Source organism: Mesoplodon bidens (assembly GCF_964165515.1).
Source record: "Mesoplodon bidens genome assembly, chromosome: 10".
In the NCBI taxonomy this organism is placed as follows: domain Eukaryota; kingdom Metazoa; phylum Chordata; class Mammalia; order Artiodactyla; family Ziphiidae; genus Mesoplodon; species Mesoplodon bidens.
Window position 1 is genome coordinate 86,415,827 of NC_138172.1, and position 25,038 is coordinate 86,440,864.

General features: G+C 41.8%; 1 protein-coding gene across 2 annotated transcripts in view; it reads left to right on the forward strand.

The window, feature by feature from the left end:
* The first annotated feature begins 1,393 nt into the window (after positions 1-1,393).
* The window catches only part of DCDC2 (doublecortin domain containing 2), a 149,836-nt gene continuing 126,191 nt past the window's right edge, over positions 1,394-25,038 (forward strand). For both annotated transcript variants that reach the window (XM_081247174.1, XM_081247175.1), the window contains exons 1-2: positions 1,394-1,874; positions 6,479-6,533. In XM_081247174.1, coding sequence (XP_081103300.1) covers positions 1,582-1,874; positions 6,479-6,533 — 348 coding nt within the window. In that variant the 5' untranslated portion in view covers positions 1,394-1,581. The remainder of the gene's footprint in view (positions 1,875-6,478; positions 6,534-25,038) is intronic.

Consider the following 25,038-nt stretch of genomic DNA (forward strand, 5'->3'; position numbering starts at 1 on the left):
GGCTGTGAACATTAAATTAGATAATCTAATTAAATTAGATAATCTAAAGTGCTTAACACAATGCACATGGTAAGTGTTCAGTTAATGGTAGTTATTAACATTATTTTTATTCATAGATGAAGAATTAGGAACAGCCAGTAATGAAATTTGCACATGACATATAGTAGGGACGTCTTAGGAGGAACAAAGGGAACACTGGGAGAGATGAGCTGGAAGATTTCAACTTTTTAAAGAGAATTTTCCTGCTTCCATAATATGTGTCCCAGAGTAGCTTGGACAAAGCACCTCTTCACTGAAGTTCTCAAAGCTCCTCTCCCCCATCTTACCGTACACCGATCCAATCTATACAAACAGCATGGATGTGGGCTCTTGGGCACCGATAGCCACAGCCTTCTTGAGGTAAACTTTTCTCGGCATAAAGCTACGCATATGGTAGGCACTTCAAAATATTAGATTTTTTTCTATGTCGCTGTATCCCCCAACTTCTAACACAGCGCCTGGCACCCAGTAGGCGTCCATTTATAGAGTGACTGCATGGTAATGACTCCCAGGCTTCCCCCACAAACACTCACTTCTCGAGTCTCTGCCGGAGGCTGCGGGCAAAGCCCGACGGATCCAGGAGCGCGCCAGGCCTAGTTAATTGATTCCGCTCCCTGCGCGCGGCTGCAGTTGCTATGGAAACGGCGAGAAATAACAACTCCGTTCCCCCCGCGCGCCCCGGGTGAGGGAGGCCCGCAGAGGCAACGGCAGCTGGAGGAACAGCGGGAGCGACGCGCGGCCGCCGCCGACTTCAGCGCGGCGCCCCTGCCCCACCCCCGCCCCGCCCGGCCCGGCCCGGCCCGGCCCGGCCCGAGCCGCCCCTCCCCCCACTGGGCCTCGGGTGTCGGTAGGTACTCCGGCCGCGGGCGCCTCCCGGGATCCCACCCACTACCCCCCGCCTTGGGACTCGATTGCCTGCCTCTGCCCTATGTGTTCAACGATGCCCATGGGAGCTTCGCCGCGGCGCGGTGCAGGTCATCTGGGGAGGGGGGAGGGGTCTGGGAAACTCTCTCAATGCACTTTAGGCATTTATTTCTCGGCAAAGAAAAAAATGGGCAATTCCAGCTGGAACCCTAATTACTTTGGGAACAAACAGAAGATTGAGAGGGGAGAGAGCCAGGCGAGGAAAGAAGTTTCATCACATTTATAAATTTTTTATAATTCGTGTGTGTGTGTGTGTGTGTTCCCACCTCCCTCCCGGGCGCACGAAGTTTGCCTGTTTCAAGCCCCCCGCGCGGCTCCTGTGCAGTGGTGGTTACACCTTGATTCTGCCGGTAACGAGTGAAACAGGTGTCTTGCGCGCACCGCGATTGCTGATTGGCTGTGCAGACTCTGGTGAAATACTTAAATGTGTCCTGCAGCTGCAGGGTCTTCGCGGGGTGAACGCCCGGCATACGCAGTTGCTTCGCCTTTACCCGTGAGCTTGTCTGTTGCCCGTTCGTTTCAGGACGCGACCCCGCGCCGCGTGTGCCGTGAGGCCCCTGGGGCAGCGGACGTGCCTCCCCGCTGAGAAGCGCGCCTGAGCGGCGTCCCGTGGGGAAGATGAGCGGCACCAGCGCCAGGTCCAGCCACCTGTCTCAGCCGGTCGTGAAGAGCGTGCTGGTGTACCGCAACGGGGACCCCTTCTTCGCGGGGCGCCGCTTCGTCTTCCACGAGAAGAAGGTGTCCAGCTTCGACGTCTTCCTCAAGGAGGTGACGGGCGGCGTTCAGGCGCCCTTTGGGGCCGTCAGGAACATCTACACCCCGCGGACCGGGCACCGCATCCGGAAGCTAGATCAGATCCAGACCGGGGGCAACTACGTGGCCGGGGGCCAGGAAGCCTTCAAGAAACTCAAGTGAGTCCTTCTATCCCCACCACCCGTCATTTCAGAGGGTTCTAAGGTGGAATGGAATAACCCCCGCCTCACCCCACACCTCGGTGCGCTCAGGGGCTGTGACTGTGCGGGTTGATGCCACTCAAGGCTCCCGCTGCGGCTGGGGTCAGAGGTTGAAAGTGTGATTGGAAAAGAAAGTTCACGTACGGAGCAGTAGGAACAGACTTTAAATGTGTGTATAAGGAGTGGGAATCAAAAAAAAAAAAAGTATTCCGTGACTAGCTATTTGGAAAGAGTAGCACAAACGTCATGTTAGATATTTGGCATTTTCTGTTCTGCTTTTTCTCTTTCCACTTTTGCTTGGAACCTATCATTTTATTTCATTTTAATTTTTGTTGGAGTATAGTTGATTTACAGTGTTGGAACCTATCATATGAGTTTAAATAAAGACTTCTTAAAAATCACTTGGAAGTATTGTCACCCATAAAGAAAAGTGCTTTCAACCTTTCAATTCCAAGTAGAACTGACCACACCCCACTTTGTGACCCTCCTCCCACCTCCTGCACGTTTATATTATTTCCTTAATGTTTGGAAAAGTTTACTGGCTTACTGTATTTGTCTACATGTCTGTCACCAGGTACTTGATGGTTAAACCTTCAAGGACAGAGGTCGTTAGTGGTGCTTATCCCCAGTTCCTGGCAGGGCGCTCACTTATTGTGGGCGTTCAGTGAATCTGCAAACTGTGCTTAGGTCTCTGAAGGGAGCAAAGATAAGACAGGATTCCTTGTCTTTTGGAGTTCACAATCTAACAGGAGACAGACTACATGCACACCAGTAATTTTAATGCAAAGTACAAAAGAATGAGTGCAATTAGAAAGATAGTTAAAGTTATATGGGAGTTGAGAGAAATTATTCCTCGTGGGAGTGGGTACTGTAGGACAGGTAGAATTTAATATTCCATAGGGTTTTTTTTATAGCTTTACTGAGATATATTTCACATAACATAAACCACAGTGGTTTTTAGTATATTCATAGAGTTTTGCTGCCATCACCACAAACTAATATTAGAACATTTCCATCACTCCAAAAAGAAACCCTGTACCTTCCCAGTTTCCCCTTTTCCCCATGCTCTAGTAACCACTAATCAGTAGTAGTTAATTTCTCTGTCTCTATGGATTTGTCTATTCTGGACATTTTATATACAGGCATACCTCAGAGATATTGCAAGTTCTGATCCAGACCACTGCAATAAAGTGAATATTGCAATAAAGCAAGTCACAGGAGTTTTTTGGTTTCCCAGTGTATATGAAAGTTATGTTTACACTATGCTGTAGTCTATTATGTGTGCAATAATAACATTATGTCTAAAAAAGTACATGCCTTATTTAAAAAATACTTTATTGCTAAAAAATGCTAATCATCATTTGAGCCCTTAGCAAGTCATGGTAGTAACATCAAAGATCACTGATCACAGATTACCATAACAAATATAATATAATGAACAAGTGTGAAATATTGCAAGAATTACCAAAATGTGACACAAAGACATGAAGTGAGCAAATGCTGTTGCAAAAAATGGCGCTGATAGATTTGCTCCATGCAGGGTGGCCACAAACCTGATTCAATTTGTAAAAAAATGCAATATCTGTTAAGTGCAATCAAATGAGGTATGCCTGTAAAAGGAACCATACAATATATGACCTTTTGTGTTTCTGTCTTCTTTCACTTAGCATAATGTTTTCAAGGCTTATCATGTTATAGTATGTATCAGTACTTCATTCTTTTTATTGTTGAATAATATTCCATGGTATGGCTATACCACATTGTGTTCATCTGTTAATCAGTTGATGGATATTTGGATTGCTTCACTTTTGGCTAATATGAATAATGCTGCTATGAACATTTTCATTTCTCTTTGGGTATATACAAGTTTTCATTATTTGGGTGTGTATAAGTTTTCATTTCTCTTTGGGTATATACCTAGGAGTGGAATTGCTGGATTGTATGGTAAGTCTATATTCCATAGGTTTTTTTTCCCCCCATAGTTTTTAATATAATATTTTAATTAAAATTTAGCTTGGGCCTCAGGATGGTAAAAAAGAACCTTTACCATAAAATCTATGCTTGTGACTTCTGATTGTGTAGAACTATTTTCCCAAGTATCACTAAAGTTATCTAATATCATCCTAGCTTGTGTAAGTTTGTTTAAATTGAGTTCTAGGTGTTCTGCTTTTTTCTTATGCCAGATGTTCTTTTTATGGGAGGTGAGGGATACATTTGGATTTAGTTTCCCTTCCCGGAAACCCCCTTTAGTATGCTTTGTCTAACTTCCGTAGAAAAGAGCCAAATGAAACTGGACTTCAAAATAACTTAGAACTTAAAGCTGAGAGTCAGGAGACTTGTGTTTGAGCTGTTTATTAGCTCTGCATCCTTGTGCAATTCACTTGACACAGCTAGTCAGTTTCCTAACGCAGAAAAGGAACATAACCATTCCTACCTCACAGTCTTGTTGTAGAAAGTAAATGGTATGGATGTGAATGTGTTTTGTAAACAACGAAGTGTTATAAATGCAAAGCATCTCTGTGTCCAGTTCCTTTCCTCATATACTCCGTTAATTTTTTAAGTTAAATAATTTTCATATGCAGCAATTTCATGGGAATGTAAATCTGCAATTCCAGACTCACTTTAATAATTCGTGTTCTCTTTTGTTTATTTAGTGCTACCAACTCAAAAGATAAAAACAGGTACAGTTCCAAACCAAACAGAAAGTGCACTTCAAATCACTCTTTATACATATATATATATATATATATATGTATATATGTATGTATATAAAAGAGATTTGCATGGTTTTTTTTTTTTTTTTTTTTTTTTGCGGTACGTGGGCCTCTCACTGTTGTGGCCTCTCCCGTTGCAGAGCACAGGCTCTGAACGCACAGGCTCAGCAGCCATGGCTCACGGGCCCAGCCGCTCCACAGCATGTGGGATCTTCCCGGACCGGGGCACAAACCCGTGTCCCCTGCATCAGCAGGCAGACTCTCAAGCACTGTGCCACCAGGGAAGCCCTGCATGGTTATTTTTGCTTTTAACTCACACAAAAACCCTGAGTTTGTTATAACAGTGTCCATGGTTAATTTTCCATGCCGACAGATGGGTATTTATTTGTGTTAAAGTGGTAGTATCTATGGTTATAATGATAGAAGCCAAGAAGATTTAAATGCTGAATATATTTGAAGCTTTGCAGTTTTAAGTTTACATAACAAATGAAGCAACTGGCAGAACAAAAGAAAGCCCAAAAGATGCTGAGCGTAATTCATGCCATGTAGACCCTAATTGATGTTGGGGAAGATAGCAATGGTGGAAAAATATTTTTCCAATGAAAATGATCAACTTTGTTCTTGCATATCTTTTACTCATGTTTCTTCTAATGTTTTTGAAATGGTGATTAAACTTCAGGTAGCTATTAAACCTTTATTTTATAACAGAGACTTCTAGAGATTGTTATTTTCCTCAGAGTATTCCTTATGCATTTTGGGACATTGACTCTACTACATGTGGATCTGAAATCACTTTCCTGCACATGACAGTTAGAATGTTTTATTGTTATGTCAGAAATCAGTCCCTGAAGATTTCCGAAAGACCCATTTTATTGTTAAGCAGAGGGAGAATTTTCACTGTCTTGTATAATACTGTTTATGTAAGAGAAATGCATGATAATTTGCAGAGGTATGGATTAAGTAAAGCGTTCTATCCAAAAAACAACAAAATAAAACATAGCCAAAATTAATTCTAATATGAACTTTTTTGGCAACTCAGCAATTATGGTAGTTGAGGTAGAGAATGTATCTATCTTTCTATTTATGGTTATAAATTAAATCCTAGATTTATATTTATTTTTAATATTAAAACATTTATTTAGCACCTTCTATGTATGAAGCACAGTGGAACAAGATCACAGTGATGGACAGATAGCTTGAAGTGGACAAAGGTATAAAGTTTTTAGGTTGTGCTTATGCTATAGCTAAAGAATGATCACTAGTTAATATATGTAGCAAACAGTAATGGAATAATAGGGGTCTTCAGAGGTTAACTAGTTTACCCATCTGTATTTTAGCTGAACCAGTGCCTAAACCATCCATCCCACACGGCTGAGCGTTTCTGGATCATTAAAGTGCTCTCCCAGGAAAAAGATTTCCCAGCTTTTCACAGTTGTTACTCTAATGCATGGGATCAGTACTACTTTCTTTGGCCTAAAGTCTGTGATTAATAGAACTAACTGTTAAGCAGCTTTACACACAAACCATTCTTTATATCAAAATTGATATAAAAATAAGAAATACCATATATATAGTAAGTAGCTGACCATTGTGGGGAAAAATGTTCCCCAGTGGAAGTATGTATTTCTAAGACTTCAGTTTCATTGAAGTTTAGCATGGACATGTGTCAGCCTTGAAAGCAGTTCCTGTTATTATAATGGCTTTTAATTAGTAGCTATTGATTTTTGCTTTAGGCTTAAGTATTTCCTATGGCTAGCTTTACTTTTTAATAATTTTTAAAAAGGCAATTTACATAGCTGATTCAAAAGTAATAAAAGAAGCCCTTATTGTTTTTTTTTTTTCCCCCAGTTACTTGGACATAGGAGAAATCAAGAAAAGACCAATGGAAGTTGTGAATACAGAGGTAATGCAAATAATAGTAATAGTGCTGCTCTGTGTTTCTTATGGTATGTCTTAGAGATTTGGATGACATTCTAATCGAGATAAATTGTCTAATGTATATAAACAGGACATTAGATGTTTTAAGGCAAAGATAACCCTTTCTGTGGATCATTGTCAGAAACAGACCGGGTAGGTGTCCTCAGATGTGTAGGACTAGACACAACATGCTCTTATTCTCCCATTTTCTAGCTGCATGTTCTCTGGTTGAAACCCATAGGGATTTTCCCTGTCAAGTGAGAAGAGATTCTGAGCACCGTGATACCAACCTTTGCCAAAATGACATCCCTGTCCTGATTTGCTTCTGACAGTCCAATGTCTGAAATGGCCAGGATCACTCTGACTGGCCCTGAGGCTTTCAAAGGAGCCTGTTAAGACTTCCTGTGATATCAGGAAAACACGTCCAGGTTAACTTGCATTAAAGTTCACTTGAGCGTGGTCACCAGAAGCTTGCATGAAGACTGGCAATGAGTCTTGTGACATAGATATTCATTCCACTATGTTCCACATAGCATCTGGATCCCTAGTAGAACCATCTCTAGTGGGTATTCTATAGGATGTATTCCTTAGTTTATGGATGAAAAAATAGATTAAAAACAAAATCAAGGCAACAGCCTTAAACGTCCCAGTGAGACAGGGAAAATGATAGTTAAACCCAGATTGGGATTCTGTTCACCAGCCAGACTTGCCCTCCTCCCATTTGGACCCCACAGAGTCAAGTGCTCCCAGTGGGTGTGTCCTGCCAGTGAAGAAATGACTAACAGGAAAGGAGTTTGTCCTCATTTGTAGTGCAGAGCCTCAGGGAGACCCCTCAGCTCTGGCTGTTTCCTCCCATGCTGGGTTTACGCCCAACAGGACCAAATGGGTCTCTCTAGGAAAAAAAATAAACTACGTAAGAAAAAATTTTAATTGTGCAGTATTTTTAATAATGCGAGGTTAAATTCATCATTCAAATAATTTGTGGGAAAACATGGTAATCCCAGACATTATTTAAAATAATATTGTTTGTATTTTTGATTTTCAATGTATGAAAATGATAAGATTTATAGCTTAACGTAGACAAAAATATAAATTTGTCAGGTGGTGCTTATGTTACAGATAAAGAATGACTGCTAGTTAATATCTGTAGCAAGTAGTAAGAAAAGACATTAGCGTATTAGTTCTGGATATAATATTGTTTGAAGGACACACAATCGCTTGAAGTAAGCTATCAACACCTTGCTTGAAGTTAGTGACTGAAGCCGAATTTCTGCAGTAGGATTTGAAATGTGTGAATTCCAGACAAATTATGAGTGTATATTTACTCTGGATTCCAGTGTCTTTGATGAAGACATTGGGTCTGGCAAGTTGCAAGAGGTGTGCAAAAAATTTTTGGAATATACTTAAAAAAAAAAGATTATCCTTAACAAAAGAAGCATTCACAAGGACTCTAGTGAATTTAATTTGCTAATTGTTCTTCCGCTTTGGAGCAGTAACTATTGATTTCTCTTTACTTGGGGCCTGTGCGCAGGCCACACAGACAAGGTTCTGATTTGTGAATGCACGTCTTACATGTGACAAATCCGCCCCTTATCTCCAACTAGAAGACAGCATCTCTCCCGCTTCTAGAACACTGTATCTCTCCCACTTTACTTCTTACTGGTGATTCCTGCCCCTTCTCATTTGCTCTAACTGCATGGATCCTGCTGTAGCCTTTCATTTCTTCTCAGCCCTTCCCCTCGCAGTCTTCCAAAGCGGGTCATTTTGGGGATGCAGAGCAGGTGGGAAGAGGTGGTGAGAAACTGTTCTGTTTGTCCGTGACCTTCAGCACTTTCCCTCACCCACCCAAGCCCCACTCTCCCACTTTTGTCCCCCTCAACCTTCCCTCCCAGTCTAGACAGCAGTGTATTTACTTCCCTCACTTTGCATTTCCAGTCTTTTTCGGCCGCTCCGCGCGGCATGCAGAATCTTAGTACCCCAACCAGGCATCAAACCCGTGCCCCTTGCAGTGGAAGTGAGGAGTCCTAACCACTGGACCAGGGAAGTCCCTTGCATTTCCAGTCTTGATCTTCAACGCAGACATCCTCCTCCCCAAAGTCCACACCATGACCAAACGCAAAGCCTACTTTGAGCAAGGGGACCCCTGTTTTCATTGCCAGCAAGGGAGAGTTTTGGGTTCCGGGCATCCAAAATAGGAACACTGAATGCATTTTCCCATAGAGATATCACTTTTACTGTTGGTTCTGCAGTCTTATTGATGCTGTTTTAGGTGGAGCACAAGTCAGAAAGGCTTTTGTAGGCTGAGCTGAGAACCTCACTTTTGTGTGTGTAGTTCTTACTGGGCAGAAATACCTCTCTCTTTTTCACAAGTGATTAACCATCAGACTTTTAGAATTCCACAAGTTTATAAGTTAGAGGACAATCTATGTTCAAAATTTGAGAACAAACTTGACAGACACTGGCCTTTCACAATATTATAGATTCTATTTTCTTGATCTAAGGTGGTGATTTCCTTTCAACATTTGTGTCTACTGAGAAAAGAGTGCACACCTGGTAAAATACTGTTGATGACTGCTATTCTTTGGAGGAAGATAACACATCTTTCTCCCAATCACAGGGAGGGATTCACAGAAATAATTTTGAAGTGGGAACATGAATACACAGAATTGGAGAGTTTAGAGTTGTTTCAGAGAAGAAGTTTCAATGCAGTAGTAGCACAAATAATGTCTATTCAAAGATGTTTCAATATGAAGAGTTAGTAAAATTACCTATTCATCAAAACTGGGGACATTTCCCTCAAATCTGATGTATTGCATATTGTTTAAGTTTTCAGTGTTGGGGTTACCTAATAAAAGCCACCACACTGAGGTAGATGATTCAATTTTTCTAATTGCTTGAAGCATATTAATTCTGATTATTCACAGTGCACATTATAACAGAAGGACTTTTGCCGTCTGTTGGGGTTTTGTAGGACGTGTGGCGTTGGGTCCCACAGCTGTGGCTAGATTTTCACATGTGGTAGGAAACCAGCCAGTGGGTGCTGGGGGTCAGCAGCATTCCTTTCCTCCTCCCGGAGCACCCCCCGCCCAAGTCCATAATCCAGTTTGCTTGTTCTTTAGACAGTTAATAGTTTAGACACAGTGGTATCCACTTGCTGACTGCAGGTCACATAATGAGAATGGGCATGTCATCTTGACGTTCCAGGTTCTGCTGTGGTTTCTGTCATTGCCCTTCTGTGCCATGAAAGTCATCTTTGAAGAGACACTGAAAGGACAGCTAGTCCTATTCCTCTTCTTCTTTGTAGCCATGTCATCAGGACAGACAAAGGCAGAACTCTAATGCACCTGTTCCACTAACCTGAAAGAAGTACGTGGTCTTATGTGGCCAACACTTTTTGCAGCAGGAGGAAGGGGGAGGGGAAGCGGAGGAAAGGCAGAGAAGAAAAAGGAGATGGGAGAAAGAAAAGCAAAACGGTGACTGTGGTTTGCACCTGCTCCAGAGTTGGGCTGCGCTGTGGGCTCTGAGCCCTTCCTTACCTCTCGACACCAGGCCTTGCTTTTAATAACATCCAGATAAAGAGACCTTCTAGGCCCCCCTTGGACTCCTGCCTCTATTCCCCAGTCATTGTTTTGAGCTATATTTTCATCTTTCTTCCTGCTTTCCCTGCATCGGTGGTGGTTTTAATAAAGACAGTGTTCTCATCTTCTGACCTTGGTAGTTCATCTCCTTATTTTTGTCTTCCCAGTCCTCTCTCTGCTTCCTTTCCCCGCCTCCTCTCTGCCCAGTTTCAGATCTTGTTCTATGTTTCCATGTTCCAAGTCCACTCACCAACTTCTTCCTTTCCTCTCTCAGGGAAGCCGTCTATGGAGCCCTCCGTCCTCATGCACTGGGAGCCTCTCATCCGCATGTGGGATACCTTTCCTCTTGCTTACCAGCTCTCATCGTGCTTTTACCCTTTCCCTTTAACTGAAGGAGGGTCTTCTTATTTTTCTGCTTTATCCACTTTGCTTTCACATGATTGAACACCTGTACTGTGCAGCATGGTAGGCAGAGAGCAGGGGAGCAAAATGAACAAGACATGTATAACCTCTCACCTCCAGGAATTTACAGTCTTGCTGGAAAGACAGATATATGAAAATCTCCAGTTACTGCATAATAAGTGATTCAGTTTGGTAGGGGTTCAACTCCATTTGTGCTGAGCTGTTTATTTCAAGTGCTTTTGACTTTATCAGGTGGCAACAAAGCCATCGGTGAACTCTTCAAAGGGAAGCTTCCTTCTTCTTTGACCTAGAGTTGTAGATGGTGCTGATCGGCTGATCAGCTCTTCCCTGTCTCATCCATGTAGTGAATCCTTTAGATTATGACATTCTTTAACACTTATTTAGAGAGCAAAATCTGTTTCACTGTGTAAGAGGCCTTGGATAGGGCCATTCTGGACAGAGGAGACAAGCAGACAGTTTGGCTACATAGCACTTAGGATGTGTTGGGAGCTGTGAGTCATCAGGTATAAAATGAGTACTTCCCCTCTCTTTTAGGAGTTTGGAGTCCAGGGGAGAAGACAGGGAAGTAAACCAACTATTATTATCCAGGACACATGTGCTTGGCTAGAGGGATGCTTGGAGGACTGAAGAAAGGTAGATGGGATTAGGTTTATGGGTCAGTCAGTTTTGAAAAGATTTTAAATATAACAATCTTTTCTTTTTGGCCCATTTCTCTTAGATTAAGGTTTTGAGAATGTCCCTTTCTACTCCTTGATTAAGGAGGATTATTTAATACTTGTATCTGTGTAAAGATCAAAGCCTGTCTCTGACAGAGTGAAAATCAGCTGGATGCAGAAGCAACAAAGGCAGCCTTGCCACTAGTCAGGCTTGGAGGACAGACACATAGCAGGCCAGCTGCAAAGTTATCATAGAACACTGCTTCTCCCAGTTATGCAGCAGCTGTAAGATGCCACAAGGGCCTCCCTTTCAGTGATTAATGCTTACTTGCCGCTGACACTCCAGACCTGCTTTGCTGTTCTCATATTTTATCGGTCATCTTTATTTTTTATTTTTATTTTTTGGCCGCGCCGCACAGCTTGCGGGATCTTAGTTCCCCGACCAGGGATTGAACCTGGGCCACAGCAGTGAAAGCGTGGAATCCTAACCACTGGACCACCAGGGAATTCCCTACTGGACATCTTTAGTTGCTAAATCACCCTCACCTCATAACAACCCCTAGTTAATCCCCACATCTAATTTCACCTCAAAACTGCAGTCACTCCAGAACTGAATCTGCTTCCCTTAGACCCTCCTTGGAATCCTTCAACGAGAGCCCAAACCTTACAAAAGATGATTCCCTTCTCGGTCTTTCTCAGCATCATTTTGTGCTTTCTCTGAGTGCCATCCCTCGCTGCACCAAATCAATAAATCTGATTTTGTCTGACTACAAATTTGTTCCTGTTGCTGGTAGTCATCAACTGATTAGGCTTTAACACATGTGTCAGAGCTGCCTGTTAGATTGTCCGTCCCTAGGAGGTCTGCTAATTCTGTATAGTACCTAGCATTAATAGGCTGGTAGTCGTTTTAATTCTCTATAGTGTTGAATGTGCCTTATCATAGTTAAGGGAGACATCTGTTTGCCTCAAGCGTGCCTGGTGATTCTGCATTTCACATATGGGTGGGATGTCTCAAATAATTTAAGTCTTCATGGCCACTATCTATCTAGCTTTTTTTTTTTTTTTTTGGTGGTACGCGGGCCTCTCACTGCTGTGGCCTCTCCTGTTGCAGAGCACAGGCTCCGGACGCGCAGGCTCAGCGGCCATGGCTCACGGGCCCAGCCGCTCCGTGGCATGTGGGATCCTCCCGGACCGGGACACGAACCTGTGTCCCCTGCATTGGCAGGCGGACTCTCAACCACTGCGCCACCAGGGAAGCCCCTATCTAGCTTTTGTTTCAGGGATAAAATTAGTTTAGTTAAACCTTTGTGTGATTCATTTATTGTCTCTAGTATAATTTGGAGCTATATTAAATGAATGTTATTCATTTAACATGGATTTATTGTGTGACTGCTATGTGCCAGGCATTGTGCTTGTCACCTGAGAACCAAATCACATGGCCCCTGTCCTCATGGAGTTGACTACTCTTTAGCCTTCCTTGCCTGCCATGCCTTACTCTTAACTCTACCAACATTGATCTTTGTTGTAGAACTTGTAGATTTCTTTGGCTCAAAAGCCCACATTTTAAGGGCTAAACAGTTTTTGAACTTTATCAATAATGGGTCAGGAAATAATGGGACTAATTTTTGAGGAGCAATAAACTCCTAATTTCTGGAAAATTTGTTCCATTTTCCTGGAGTTATAAACACCTTAGCTGCTAGTTGTAACCTGAATAATGGCTGGAGTTGTCCATCTCCTATGATCGAGATAAAATTGGCTTGAACCTCCATTACTTAGCCTTTGGAATGTCCTACATTCTTCCCAAGACTTCTGTGAATTCCTGCAGGGATTATTACCTCATGCTCACCTCTTTGCCTGAGCTTCTGCTTCCAAAGTATTAGCTGAGTTCATGGACTGTCTTGTTCCTCTACAGGTTGTATTTGTTTAAGGCCCCACCAACTCAGAGGAGAAATCCTCTCATTGATGTACACACAAATACCCCGTTCCCACAGGTTTGTGTGTGGTGAAATTTACCAATGGTTTGTAGAAATGGAGTGGGTTTTATAGGTAATTTAGAAGTGCCAACAACTCAAAACTTAGTATCAGACTTCCTCATTCTTAAAAATAGCTTGGTCTTAGATGCCAGTTCAGATTCTAGTCTTTGACCTTGCTTCTTGACCTCCTCTTTCTTTTTTTTCCCTCTGCCATTATCTTCTCTGTTCTACTCCCACTCCAGTTTCTTTTCTTTTTCATAAATTTATTTATTTATTTATTTTTGGCTGCATTGGGTCTTCACTGCTGCATGCAGGCTTTCTCTAGTTGTGGTGAGCAGGGGCTACTCTTTGTTACGGTGCGCGGGCTTCTCTTTGCAGTGGCTTCTCTTGTTGTGGAGCACAGGCTGTAGGCACACGGGCTTCAGTAGTTGTGGCACGCAGGCTCAGTAGTTGTGGCTCGTGGACTCTAGAGCTCAGGCTCAGTAGTTGTGGTGCACGGGCTTAGTTGCTCCATGGCATGTGGGATCTTCCCTGACCAGGGATTGAACCCATGTCCCCTGCATTGGCAGGTGGATTCTTAACCACTGTGCCACCAAGGAAGTCCTGAGCTGCTGTCTTAAAAAGAAATCTTCAAATTAAAATCCAAAGACACCAATGAATGTCTTCCCAAGGAGTGGAAGCTTCCTTGTTGGATAAACATCATGTTGGATCCTCTTGAATACACCTCTGTCAGTTTAGATTTTCATTTATGGAGAATTTGGATAGCCATTGTTTCTTCTTAATGGGGTAGAGTATTGTAGGAGTACCTTGGAGAGGAAGAAAGAAAGAAAGCGAGTTTTTGAAACCTCAGAACTTGGCCTGGTCTGAAAAGGTTGTGGGAACATGGGTTGTACTTCTGGTCAGTCACTCCAGTGAATGTCTTTAAGATTTTGAATATCATTATCAAAACTTCACATTTCAGTTTAATCATTAGGCCTCATCTCCAGTGAAACATACTATGAGATTTCCTACTTAAAGGCTTTGGGTTGGGAATGGAATTCTAGACATTAAATTGGGTGTAATTATTAACCTTATTGCAGGAAGGCATGGGGCTCTGTGGTTTCACTAACTAATCTTTAGCCTGGGAATTCTGAGTTCAAAGGGGGAACTACAAAATAGTTAAACTCCTAAATATTTCTTTCTTTAACTTGGGGAAAGATTTCCAGATTATGTTAGTCAAGTTTACTAATTTATCGAAGAATCAAAGAAAATGAAACCCACTTTTGTGAGTTCTTCCAACAATAATTGAAGCCCCTTTCCAATCTTTTATTTTACACCTTTCCCCCATCTCTCCAATGTATCTGCTAAGTGAGAAGCATTCTTTTAAGGACAGCCAGTTCACATCAGTGGTCATGGTGATTCCAAGGTGTCTGTGACCTTGCCAAGGCTCCAGGAAGACAGAGTTTTCTGTTGAAGAACAAAACTGGCCATATTTCATTTTTCTTTCTTCTTTTTAAAAAATATTTATTTATTTTATTTTTGGCTGTGTCGAGTCTTAGTCGCGGCACATGGGATCTTCACTGTGGCATGCAGGATCCTCCGCTGTGGTGCGAGGGCTTCTCTCTAGTTGTGGTGCGAGGGCTCTGTAGTTGCGGCACGCGGGCTTAGTTGCCCCGCGACATGTGGGATCTTAGTTCCCTGACCAGGGATTGAACTCACGTCCCTTGCATTGGAAGGTGGATTCTTAACCACTGGACCACCAGGGAAGCCCCTCATTTTTCTTTCACACTTTCTTGTCTTTTTGCTTTTCTCAGTATTGAACTGTGTGTGAGTGTGTGTGTGTGTGTGTGTGTGTATGTGTGTGAACAAGAGGAAGAAAGAGAGAAGTGTTTATGTCAACCTGGAAAATGTTGGTCTAATGAAAAATATCCATTAATAGCCCTGTTCAGCTCTGATCAAAAGCTAAAAGACTGGTGATTTTAGTTTGTCCATTAACATATGCCATGGCATTTATTCCAAATATCTTGCGTTTTCTATTTGGCATTTAGACATGATTTTAGAATGTCTGTGAAATTGGAAGATGTGCAAATTAGAGTATGTATATCTTTTTTATTTATAGTAATAAGCTGTTCTAAGCAAAGATAGACATTTAATAAACAATTACAAAATAATTATCGGGGCTTCCCTGGCGGCGCAGTGGTTGAGAGTCCGCCTGCTGATGCAGGGGACGCGGGTTTGTGCCCCAGTCTTGGAAGATCCCACATGTGGCGGAGCGGTTGGGCCTATGAGCCATGGCCGCTGAGCCTGCGCGTCCGGAGCCTGTGCTCCACAATGGGAGAGGCTACAACAGTGAGAGGCCCGCGTACCGCAAAAAAAAAAAAAAAAAAAAAAAAAAAAATCAACCTTTTAAGAAAAAACAGAAAAAGTATCTAATAAAATAAATTGCTAGTTAATTGTGTGTGTTTAAAAATATCACTTAATCTAAGTATTGAACTATTCTCAGTAAGACATTTCATTGGCCCCACTAAAATAAAGCCCTTTTGGCAACACCAACAGAACTTCTTGTTCTTACAGTGCAAGAGATTTGGAAACACAGAAGATGAAATTTTAGGCATATTTAGTATGATTTGAAGTTCTGCCAAGGTATACCAAACTTTTCATTGATGGATACTGTGCATCTACTAGAAAATCAATACTTAGGTTCACATTTTAGGATAACTTTTAGAACGAGCTTATTGCATTTTCTTGTGAGTCAAAGGGACAATTCATGATGGAAGTATGATTATTTCCACATGGTAGGAATAATAGGAAAATGTGACCAAATAGCAAAGTATAGTCAAGGAAGACAAATTATGCTCAACCATTTATTGAATGCTGCTCATGTACGATTTCACAGTTTCTTGAGAATATTTATCCAGAGCCTGCTGAATGCCAGGCAGTGGGCTAGATTCTAGCCACACAGATAGAAAAAGACACTGAGTATGTGCCAATCAGAAATTACAACAAGGTAATGTCAGAGGACGCTGAAAAGAGTTTTCAAAGAAACGCTATCGTGAAAAAGTGTAAAAGATGGGAAAAATAATACCAGAGCTTGTTAATCCAAGGGGAGAGAATTTTTTATTTAGACCTAATTAATAATTGGCTTCAATGCTTATACAGAATATGGTGACTAGGTCTTCTCCATCATAGCTGGGTACCGAAAAGGGGAAAAAAAATTAAGCTGTGGTGTGAAGTTTGAAGAATTTCAGTCAGATTGAAAGAAAGCTTTAAAAAACTTGGTTAAGACTACTAAGCATTTATTGAAAGAAAGTGTCGTATCTTCTTTTCATCTGTTTTAAAATATAAATCCATTCCTTTGACTTGCATATTTCAGTTGCATACCAAAATGGCAGAGGTGAATTGAGGTTTCCCTCTAACCTAAGGTTTTGTGGGTTAGGTTGCTGTCAGAGTCTTCCTGGAAAGCCCAGAAGCACCACTGCCCAGGTTGTCATCACAGTCCCTTATGGAGGGAGCAGTGTGTGGGAGGAAACTGCCCAGGTGACTGGCAGCAATCCATGCTGGTACCTTCTGCTGTGATTTCTCAAGTTGCAGAGAGTTCTTCTGTGTAAATAAGCAGGTGGTGCTGTGATTTGCTGGTACTTCCAGTCAGAATTTTTAAAAAGCAACAAAATTTGAAGGCACACCGTGAAAGTAAAGGGTTTGGAGAATATTCCTGTTTTGGAATGTGGTTTTTGTATTTGGAACTGTAGCGTAGCCCCTTGACAGATACAGCAACCATCTAAAGAGATGTTTCAGGTTTTTTTTCCCCACACATTGTACATTCAGAAAAGAAAACTCAAGAGAGTGAGGTGTTAAAGGAATAAGGGAAGTGAAACTCAAAGGAATCAGTAATAATAAACAAGCATATAAGGTCATCTATGATGATGCATTCACTTTTTATTAGGATATAGAAACAGTTTAAATTATATTTCTCTTTAATTAAGAATAGATTTGTGTGTGTGTCTCTGGGGTAATCTTAAATGCCTAATTTGTGGAAACTTTGTTTCGGAGATCCAGAGTAGCACAGAGCGGCAATAAATCCTTAGACTGTTCCTCATGGAACAGCATGGTGAGAACACCATGCTAATGAAGGCAGGGACTTGGACTGGGACCCCATGGGACTCTCAGTTCTACTAGGTCCCTGGCCCCAGACTGTCCCCCAAACATCTAGCTGTCCTCTCAATTGTGGCATTGTTTAAGGCGTAGGTGAGAATGTATGTGAAATTTAGCTTACATCTATCACCATATTGGAGAACAACTAAAAAGGTCTGTGTCCCACAGGTAGTAGGCTAATAATCTCATCTTTGTGTACAAAATAAAACATATTTCTGTGTACTTAAAAATGGATGCATGGAGGCGTTTTTTAAAGGTAGGGCGATTTATTTACATTTGGTTTATTTCAGCCTGAAGTATAAAGGTGGAGTGCTTTAGTATCTAGCTTGGACAACAATGAAAATTTCCATTTATTATTGTGAAAGACTCCTTTTTAAGCAGCCAGCCAGATCAAGCTCAGACGTCATCCCATGATTACATAGTTTGGATGTTTGGTTTGTTGAAATAAGGTTGATTTCAGCCCACCTGTTAGCTGGGGACGAAACTAAGTGGTAAGGGACTGTGGGAGAGTGAAAACTAAATGGACTTGGTATATTTGCAATGTCTAATGTTTAACCTGGGACATTTCTCTCTAGGAAATTTCTAGTGGCAGTCAGTCCATGCTGCTTTGTGTTTTTTTTCCTCACCTTCTGGCAGTATTTTTGAGTTTCAAAGGTTTATGAACCTCCATGGCCATCTTGCTATTTCAAATTATACAACCTAATGTAACTGGGCTGCCAACTTCTGGCAATATTTATAAAAGAAGTCATCTAGGGGGCTTCCCTGGTGGCACAGTGGTTGAGAGTCCACCTGCCGATGCAGGGGACACGGGTTCGTGCCCCAGTCCGGGAAGATCCCACATGCCGCAGAGCAACTGAGCCCATGCGCCACAGCTGCTGAGCCTGTGCTCTAGAGCCTGCGAGCCACAACTACTGAGCCCATGTGCCACAATTACTGAAGCTCGTGTGCCTAGAGCCTGTGCTCTGCAACAAGAGAAGCTACTGCAATGAGAAGCCCGTGCACCACAACAAGGAGTAGCCCCCGTTCACTGCAACTAGAGAAAGCCCACAAGCAGCAATGAAGACCCAATGCAGCCAAAAAAAAAAAATGCTGGATTAAAAAAGTGATTTGAGGACTTCCCTGGTGGTCCAGTGGTTAGGACTCCATGCTTCCACTGCAGGGGCATGGGTTTGACCCCTGGTCTGGGAACTAAGATCCCATATGCTGCGAGGCGTGGCCAAAACAACAATAAAACCAAAAAACCCCCAAAGCAAAAACAACAACAAAAGATTTGAAATATCAATTTAAAAATTACAAATATATATATTTACTATAGCATAGAGATTCTTTTAGTATGGCTTTTGCAATGTAGCTGTTTCTCATGAACTCTCAATTGGCTAATATTTAAATTAGTCAAATAGTATATGGAAGTTGGATTGAATTAACTTTCCTCTAGCTGGCACTTCTTCTAATCAGGTTGCTATTCCCTTGAGTTATTCCTGTTTCAATTATTTTATCAATAATATTGATTAACTTTGTCTGACTCTTCTTACCTATTAACTAAACATGTATACATGGATATGTATATAATGAAGTATAGGCATAGGCAATGTGGTTTGTCATTGGGATTTTTCAGCATTTTTACTTAGTGACTCTTATTTATTCCTAAACTCTCTTCCTCTCTTCCACTTCCCTAATTCACTTGCTTATATAGAACCATATTCAAATTGTAATTCTCTGTTTATGAATTCCCTTTGCCCTAGCTTATGGTGTCAAGTTAGTGGAGTTGTGTGTGTCAGATTTGGTGCCAGGAGAACCTGTCCAATGCTTATTATAAATGAAATTATCCTAGAAAGACAATCTTGGTTAGATATCTGCATTTTAATCTGTAGCAATGTCAGTTTAGCTTGTGTCCCAGACACCATGGGATTATTCTGAATATATAGACAGAATTATAGAATCATAATGGCAGTCTTCCAGTACTCCATCTAAGTGATCCTAAATGATTATAGAAGAAGGCTTTGTTGGGGTGTGTGGAGAAGGGGAGTCTGGCAATGGGGTGCTCTGTGTTTCTGTTATTATTTTAGACCTTCTTGCATGTGGGAGGGTTTTGAGCTTAATGGAATGACACACACTAAACTTCCAGCGCTGTGCTGATAGTTAGAGCTCAATTAATGGAAATTATGCCACATTGCTGCTGATGTTAACAAGAGCCCTGTGGTCAGTGAAATAAGAGATGGATCACTGACATTGTATTGGCTGCATTTACTGGCTATGTCCAAAAGGAGAAAATGTAAAATGTAAATGCTTGATGGAGTACAAAACCCTCTATGGATGCTAGGTGATACTTATCACTCCTTCTGACTGGGATGACCATAGATTAGATGTTTAATAAATGGTTGAGATTATTATTATATAAATACATGAAATACATTAGTAAATAAAGTAGCATACAGTAAACTTGGGCGTGAGACTGAATCTTGGAGTTGTTCTTCAAATATTGAGGGTTTACATAATTTCATAAAGACTAAGATATATAGAGAGTGAAAAATATACACTTGGCTTAGTCAGGATATTGTCAGGAAGGAAAAGAAAATGTCTGTGTCTTATTTTAGGAATTAAAAAAAAGGAATTTAAAAAGGAAAAGGAATTTAAAAAAATATATTGCATATCCTTTAAAACCTCTGATAGAGCTGCAGAACTGAGCTCAGAGAATGAGCAGTTACAAGGGAATTGAAGCAGCTAGAATCCAGACCACATTATGCCACAGGACCAGGCCATTAAGGATGGCACTGCCACCACCAATGATCAGTGGAGACATTCAGCTTCTCAGGCCACTGCCCCAAACTTTTCACAGTAGATGTGGTAAACACTACCCCTAGAAACTGGGCTTCATTGCCACTGATGGTACCACTTTTACCTTCTCTGCTTTGTTGTGTCACTGGAACTGGTGTTAAAGCCCTGTGTGGGACTACTGGGCCAAGCAAAGGTCATGTTCTGATGGTTTAGCTTACAGCAGGGCTGATAAAGTGGAAATCGGCCTTTTAAACCTTCTGTGACTAGTGGTAGGATCTGCTTCTCCCCAAGCTTCATGTGATGGGAACTCTATTCTTATGGAAGATGCATTCAGATGCCAGAAGGCCAAAATCTGACAAATATTTATTACACATCTTTCTGCCAAAATCAATGCTAACGTTTCTGATACCTCTGAAGACATACTCATCCTCTTCCTCAGAAGGAGGTTACCCGTTGTCACCTTAGTTATCGTATCTTGTTCCAAGTCAGGATCTCTGGGTGATGTCTATTCTTTTTCTAGTTCTGCTGCTATCCCAACTCAATAATTTGATATAAATGTAATTATTATTACCTCATATAAGTCAATGAGATGGGGGGAGGATATTAGTTATAGACAATATCCAAGATATACAAGACATCACAAGAAAGGAAATAGGGTATTTCTTCAGAGAATCATGAGACTAGAGATCATATTCATGATTTCCTTTTCTACCCTCCTTCCTACCCTTAATTAACATTGGGTTGGCCCAAAAGTTCATTTGGGATTTTCTGTAACATCTTATGGAAAAAACCAAACTTTTTTGACCAGCCCATACTTCATCTGCTTAGGATTCTTAATTGGTTGGGTGGCTCACATGTTTGCTCTGGAGGCATCTGAGCTGTCGGTAGTGTGGTCAATATGGGATTGCTGATGTTTTCCATTAACATCATTGTTTTTAAGAAACTATGAATTATATATAACATAAAAAAGAGAAACCATAGCTACAGTTTGTAGAACAATAAAATTAACATCTGTGTACTACATTCAGCTTAAGAAACAGCAGAACAACTATAATTAAAGCTCCTCATGTCTCTCCTCAGTCCCATTTCTTGCTTCTTCCCAAAATGTAAACACTGTCTTGAATTTTATATTTATCATCTCATTGCCTTTTGTTTTCCTTAATAGTTGTGCTACATATATATGTAATCCTAAACAATATGTAGTTAAGTTTGGAACTTACGTAAATGGAATCATACTCTATGGGTTCTTTTGCAACCTGCTTATTTGCTCAACATTATTTGTGGTATTCATCCATGTTGTGGGGAGTTGTATCTCTTTCATTCACCTTGCAGCACTGTATTCCATTTTATAAATATAATACTATTTATTCATTCTCCAATGGATAACATTTGGATTATTTCTAATCGTTCCTCCTTCTGTCTTTTTTGTATTACTATTGAAAATATTTTGGGCATATCTCAGTTCATAAACAAGAGTTTCTCCCTAAGAGATATATTGAGAGTTTGTGCCCAAGAGCCAATGTCTGTTCATTCCTCAATGGGCTGAGTATTTTACTCCCCCCCCAGGGCACACTTCTCTGGTGAATGGTTTCAGGTCTCATTGAAAGGACTTTGAGGAAGACTCAAAAGTTTTTATTTGTGATATTAGGATATAGGATCGTTTGGCAAGGGCCAGACCTCAGGTATCAGGATACCTTCAGGGGCTGTGAGGTCTGATAATTGACTGTGGGCTATGACAACTGGAAGTTTGAGTCAGGCTTCTGTTTACAAGATCTGGCGATTTTTGTTATAGAAATCAAGTAGTGAGTCACACAACTCTTTTACTCTTAGAAGCCCCAAGATCATTCAGGCGGCCTCAGAGGGCCTTACAGGTCAGTGTATCGTGGATACGACATTGACTCTGCTGCCTCTTATGGTTCCTCTGCCTGCTTTGTCTCTGGAGATGAAGTGCTGCTTTTCCTTCTGCCACCCCACAATCCTGATACCCCACTGGAACCAGAGAGCCCATTTAAAATGCAGCATCGGGGCTTCCCTGGTGGCGCAGTGGTTGAGAGTCCGCCTGCCGATGCAGGGGACACGGGTTCGTGCCCCGGTCCGGGAGGATCCCACATGCGGCGGAGCGGCTGGGCCCGTGAGCCATGGCCGCTGAGCCTGCGCCTCCGGAGCCTGTGCCCTGCAACGGGAGAGGCCACAACAGTGAGAGACCCGAGTACTGCAAATAATAATAATAATAATAATAAATAAATAAAATAAAATAAAATGCAGCATCTTCCATGCATGCGTGGTCTAGAGAGAACAAGCACCAGCGCACTTTTAGAGTGGCTGGAGCAATGTTCCTCACCCATGGGTTTCTCAAGGCCTTCTTGAAGGGAGGGTGTTTGGGATCCTTCTTTGAGCCACATAGGTAGGAGATTAGTGGCTGAAGCGCTCATGAAATTCTACTCCAAGATTTCTGTCTCCTGAAGTCTTTGGCTGCTCCCTTCCTTGGAGTCACTTAACTAATTTCTGTAAAGGACAGGCAGTAAATATCTCAGGCTTTTGGGTCATATAGTCATTGCTGTAAGTACTCAACTCTGCTGTTGTAGAATGAAAGCTGCTCCTGGCAGCTCGTGAGTGGTGGCTGTGCTCCAGAGAACAAGCAGAATGTGGCCCATGGGCAATAATTTGCCGACCTCGGCTCTGAACTATATGGAAGAAAATTTGGCATCTTAACTTCTTTATTGAGGACCACCACTAAGTCCCAGTTTTTGTTTTTGTTTTTTTTTTACGGTACACGGGCCTCTCACTGTTGTGGCCTTTCCCGTTGCGGAGCACAGGCTCCAGACGCGCAGGCTCAGCGGCCATGGCTTGCGGGCCCAGTCGCTCCGCGGCATGTGGGATCTTCCCGGACCGGGGCACGAACCCGTGTCCCCTGCATCGGCAGGCGGACTCTCAACCACTGCGCCACCAGGGAAGCCCTAAGTCCCAGTTTTAATAAACTAGCTAAGCAAAAATTCAGGGCTATTTCTAGCTGCTCAAGATAGTATATTGTATCCAGTCTTTGGCAAGTACGCCCATGGTGATAAAAGGTGATACCTCATCCAGTGTTAGTCTCAACTATTCTTCAATGAATACATTATCTGGGACTGTGAAGTTATTAAAATATTTTTTTTCACTAAATGTGCTTCAAAATTACTGTACCCCAATGAGCAATCACCATAAACTAGAAGTCAGTTTTGTTTGCAAGAGCTGTCTTCCCTGCTCTGTACTTGGTTTCCTCCTTTGTTTCTTCAGAGAATGGTACTACTTACCCATCTTGTTTTGAGAGTCAAAAACCTCACTCTCCTCAGTATGTAGTTAATCACTTCCCTCAGTTTTAACTCTCAAGTATCTGAAATTCATCCATTTCTCTCCACCTCTACCCCCACTATCATCATAAGTCAAGCTACTATCATATCTGGCCCAGTTTTCCTTGGTAGCCTCCCACCTCGTCTTATACTCGTTCTGTTTCTTCTGCATTCTGTTTTCTCTTTTATTTCAACCAGAGTGTGGAAACACAGATTTGATTATGTTACCATGGGGTTTAAAACTCTTCGGTGACTTCCCATTTCTCCAAGCCTAGAGATAAATTCCTTAACTTACCCTCTTAGGCCTTATGCCAGTGCTTTTCAAACTTCAGGTTGTGACCCTTTAGTACATTGAAAATCAATTTAGTTGTGCCAAATACATACAAAGATAGAATAGACGATAATAGATTGCATGATAAGTAGTGAAGGTAACTCCTGTTGTGTGAAACTGATTTGGATTGAGTGTGTGTGCATGTGAATTAAGTTGCAGTGGAAGATGTATTCCTTTCTTTGAGTGGTGGTCAATAAAAGTCTGAAGGATATTGTCTTACGTGTTCTTGTACCTTCACATACTTCCAGATCCACTCTTCCAACACTTTCTTTTGCTCTTTTCTCCTTACTTTGCCACTCTCCATCAAGAGGTAGAGTCTAATTTTTCTTCCTATGAACCTGGATGGGACTTTGGCTCGCCTGGGAGAATAAGATGCAACAAAAGTGATGTTGCATGACTACTGGCCTTCCTTCAGTCCATGGTGTACCCACGCTACCTCTTGTCTCGGGACCTTTGCACATCGCTGTTCTCTGAGTCTGGAACATTCTCCCCTGTTCCTCTCTTTGCCTCTTTTGCTCATACTTACCCCAACTCAAGTGTCATTTTTTCAGGGAAGCCCTCTCTGACCTTCCTAACTAGATCAAATTCCCCCACTATTAATGCATACTGGGCCTTTCTCCTTGTTACAGTTGCATTTACCTTTGTGTAGCTGAATAGTTGATTGAAGTCCTTTCTCCCCCTAGATTATAAACTTCAAGAGGTCAGTCATTACATCTGTTTACACTCATCTTTGTACCACCCCAGCATTAAACACAGTAGCTGGCCCACAGAATTTTTTTTTTTGAATGAATAGTAATCATGCTACTTTCCCGGTATATGAAAATGGCTGTAATCAGTTTTTGCTTTAAATACTACTATTTCCTTCATATTTAAAAAATTTTAGATTTTTTTTGAAAATGAAGTGTTCCAGTTTTTAAGGCTGTGACATAAATTACCCCACAATTTAGAAGCATAAGACAGTGATTTATTTTGCCTATGGGTCCTGTGTCAGGCATTCAGGGATGCACAGCAGAGATGGTTTTTCTCTGCTCCATGAAGTCTGGAGCCCTAGCTGAATACTTGCAGGCTGACTGCTGGAATCATGGGAAGGCTGTTCACTCACATGAATGGTGGCGAATGTTGGCTGTCAGCTGGACCTTACTTCCTCTTCACCTGCCCGTTTCCACGTGGTATCTCCTTGTGGGCTAGATTGGGCTTCTTCACAGAATGGTGGGGTTCTCAGGGCAAGTGTTGAAAGAGAATCTGACAGACAGGCAGATAGACAGACTCAGAATCATGCAACATCACTTCCCTTACAT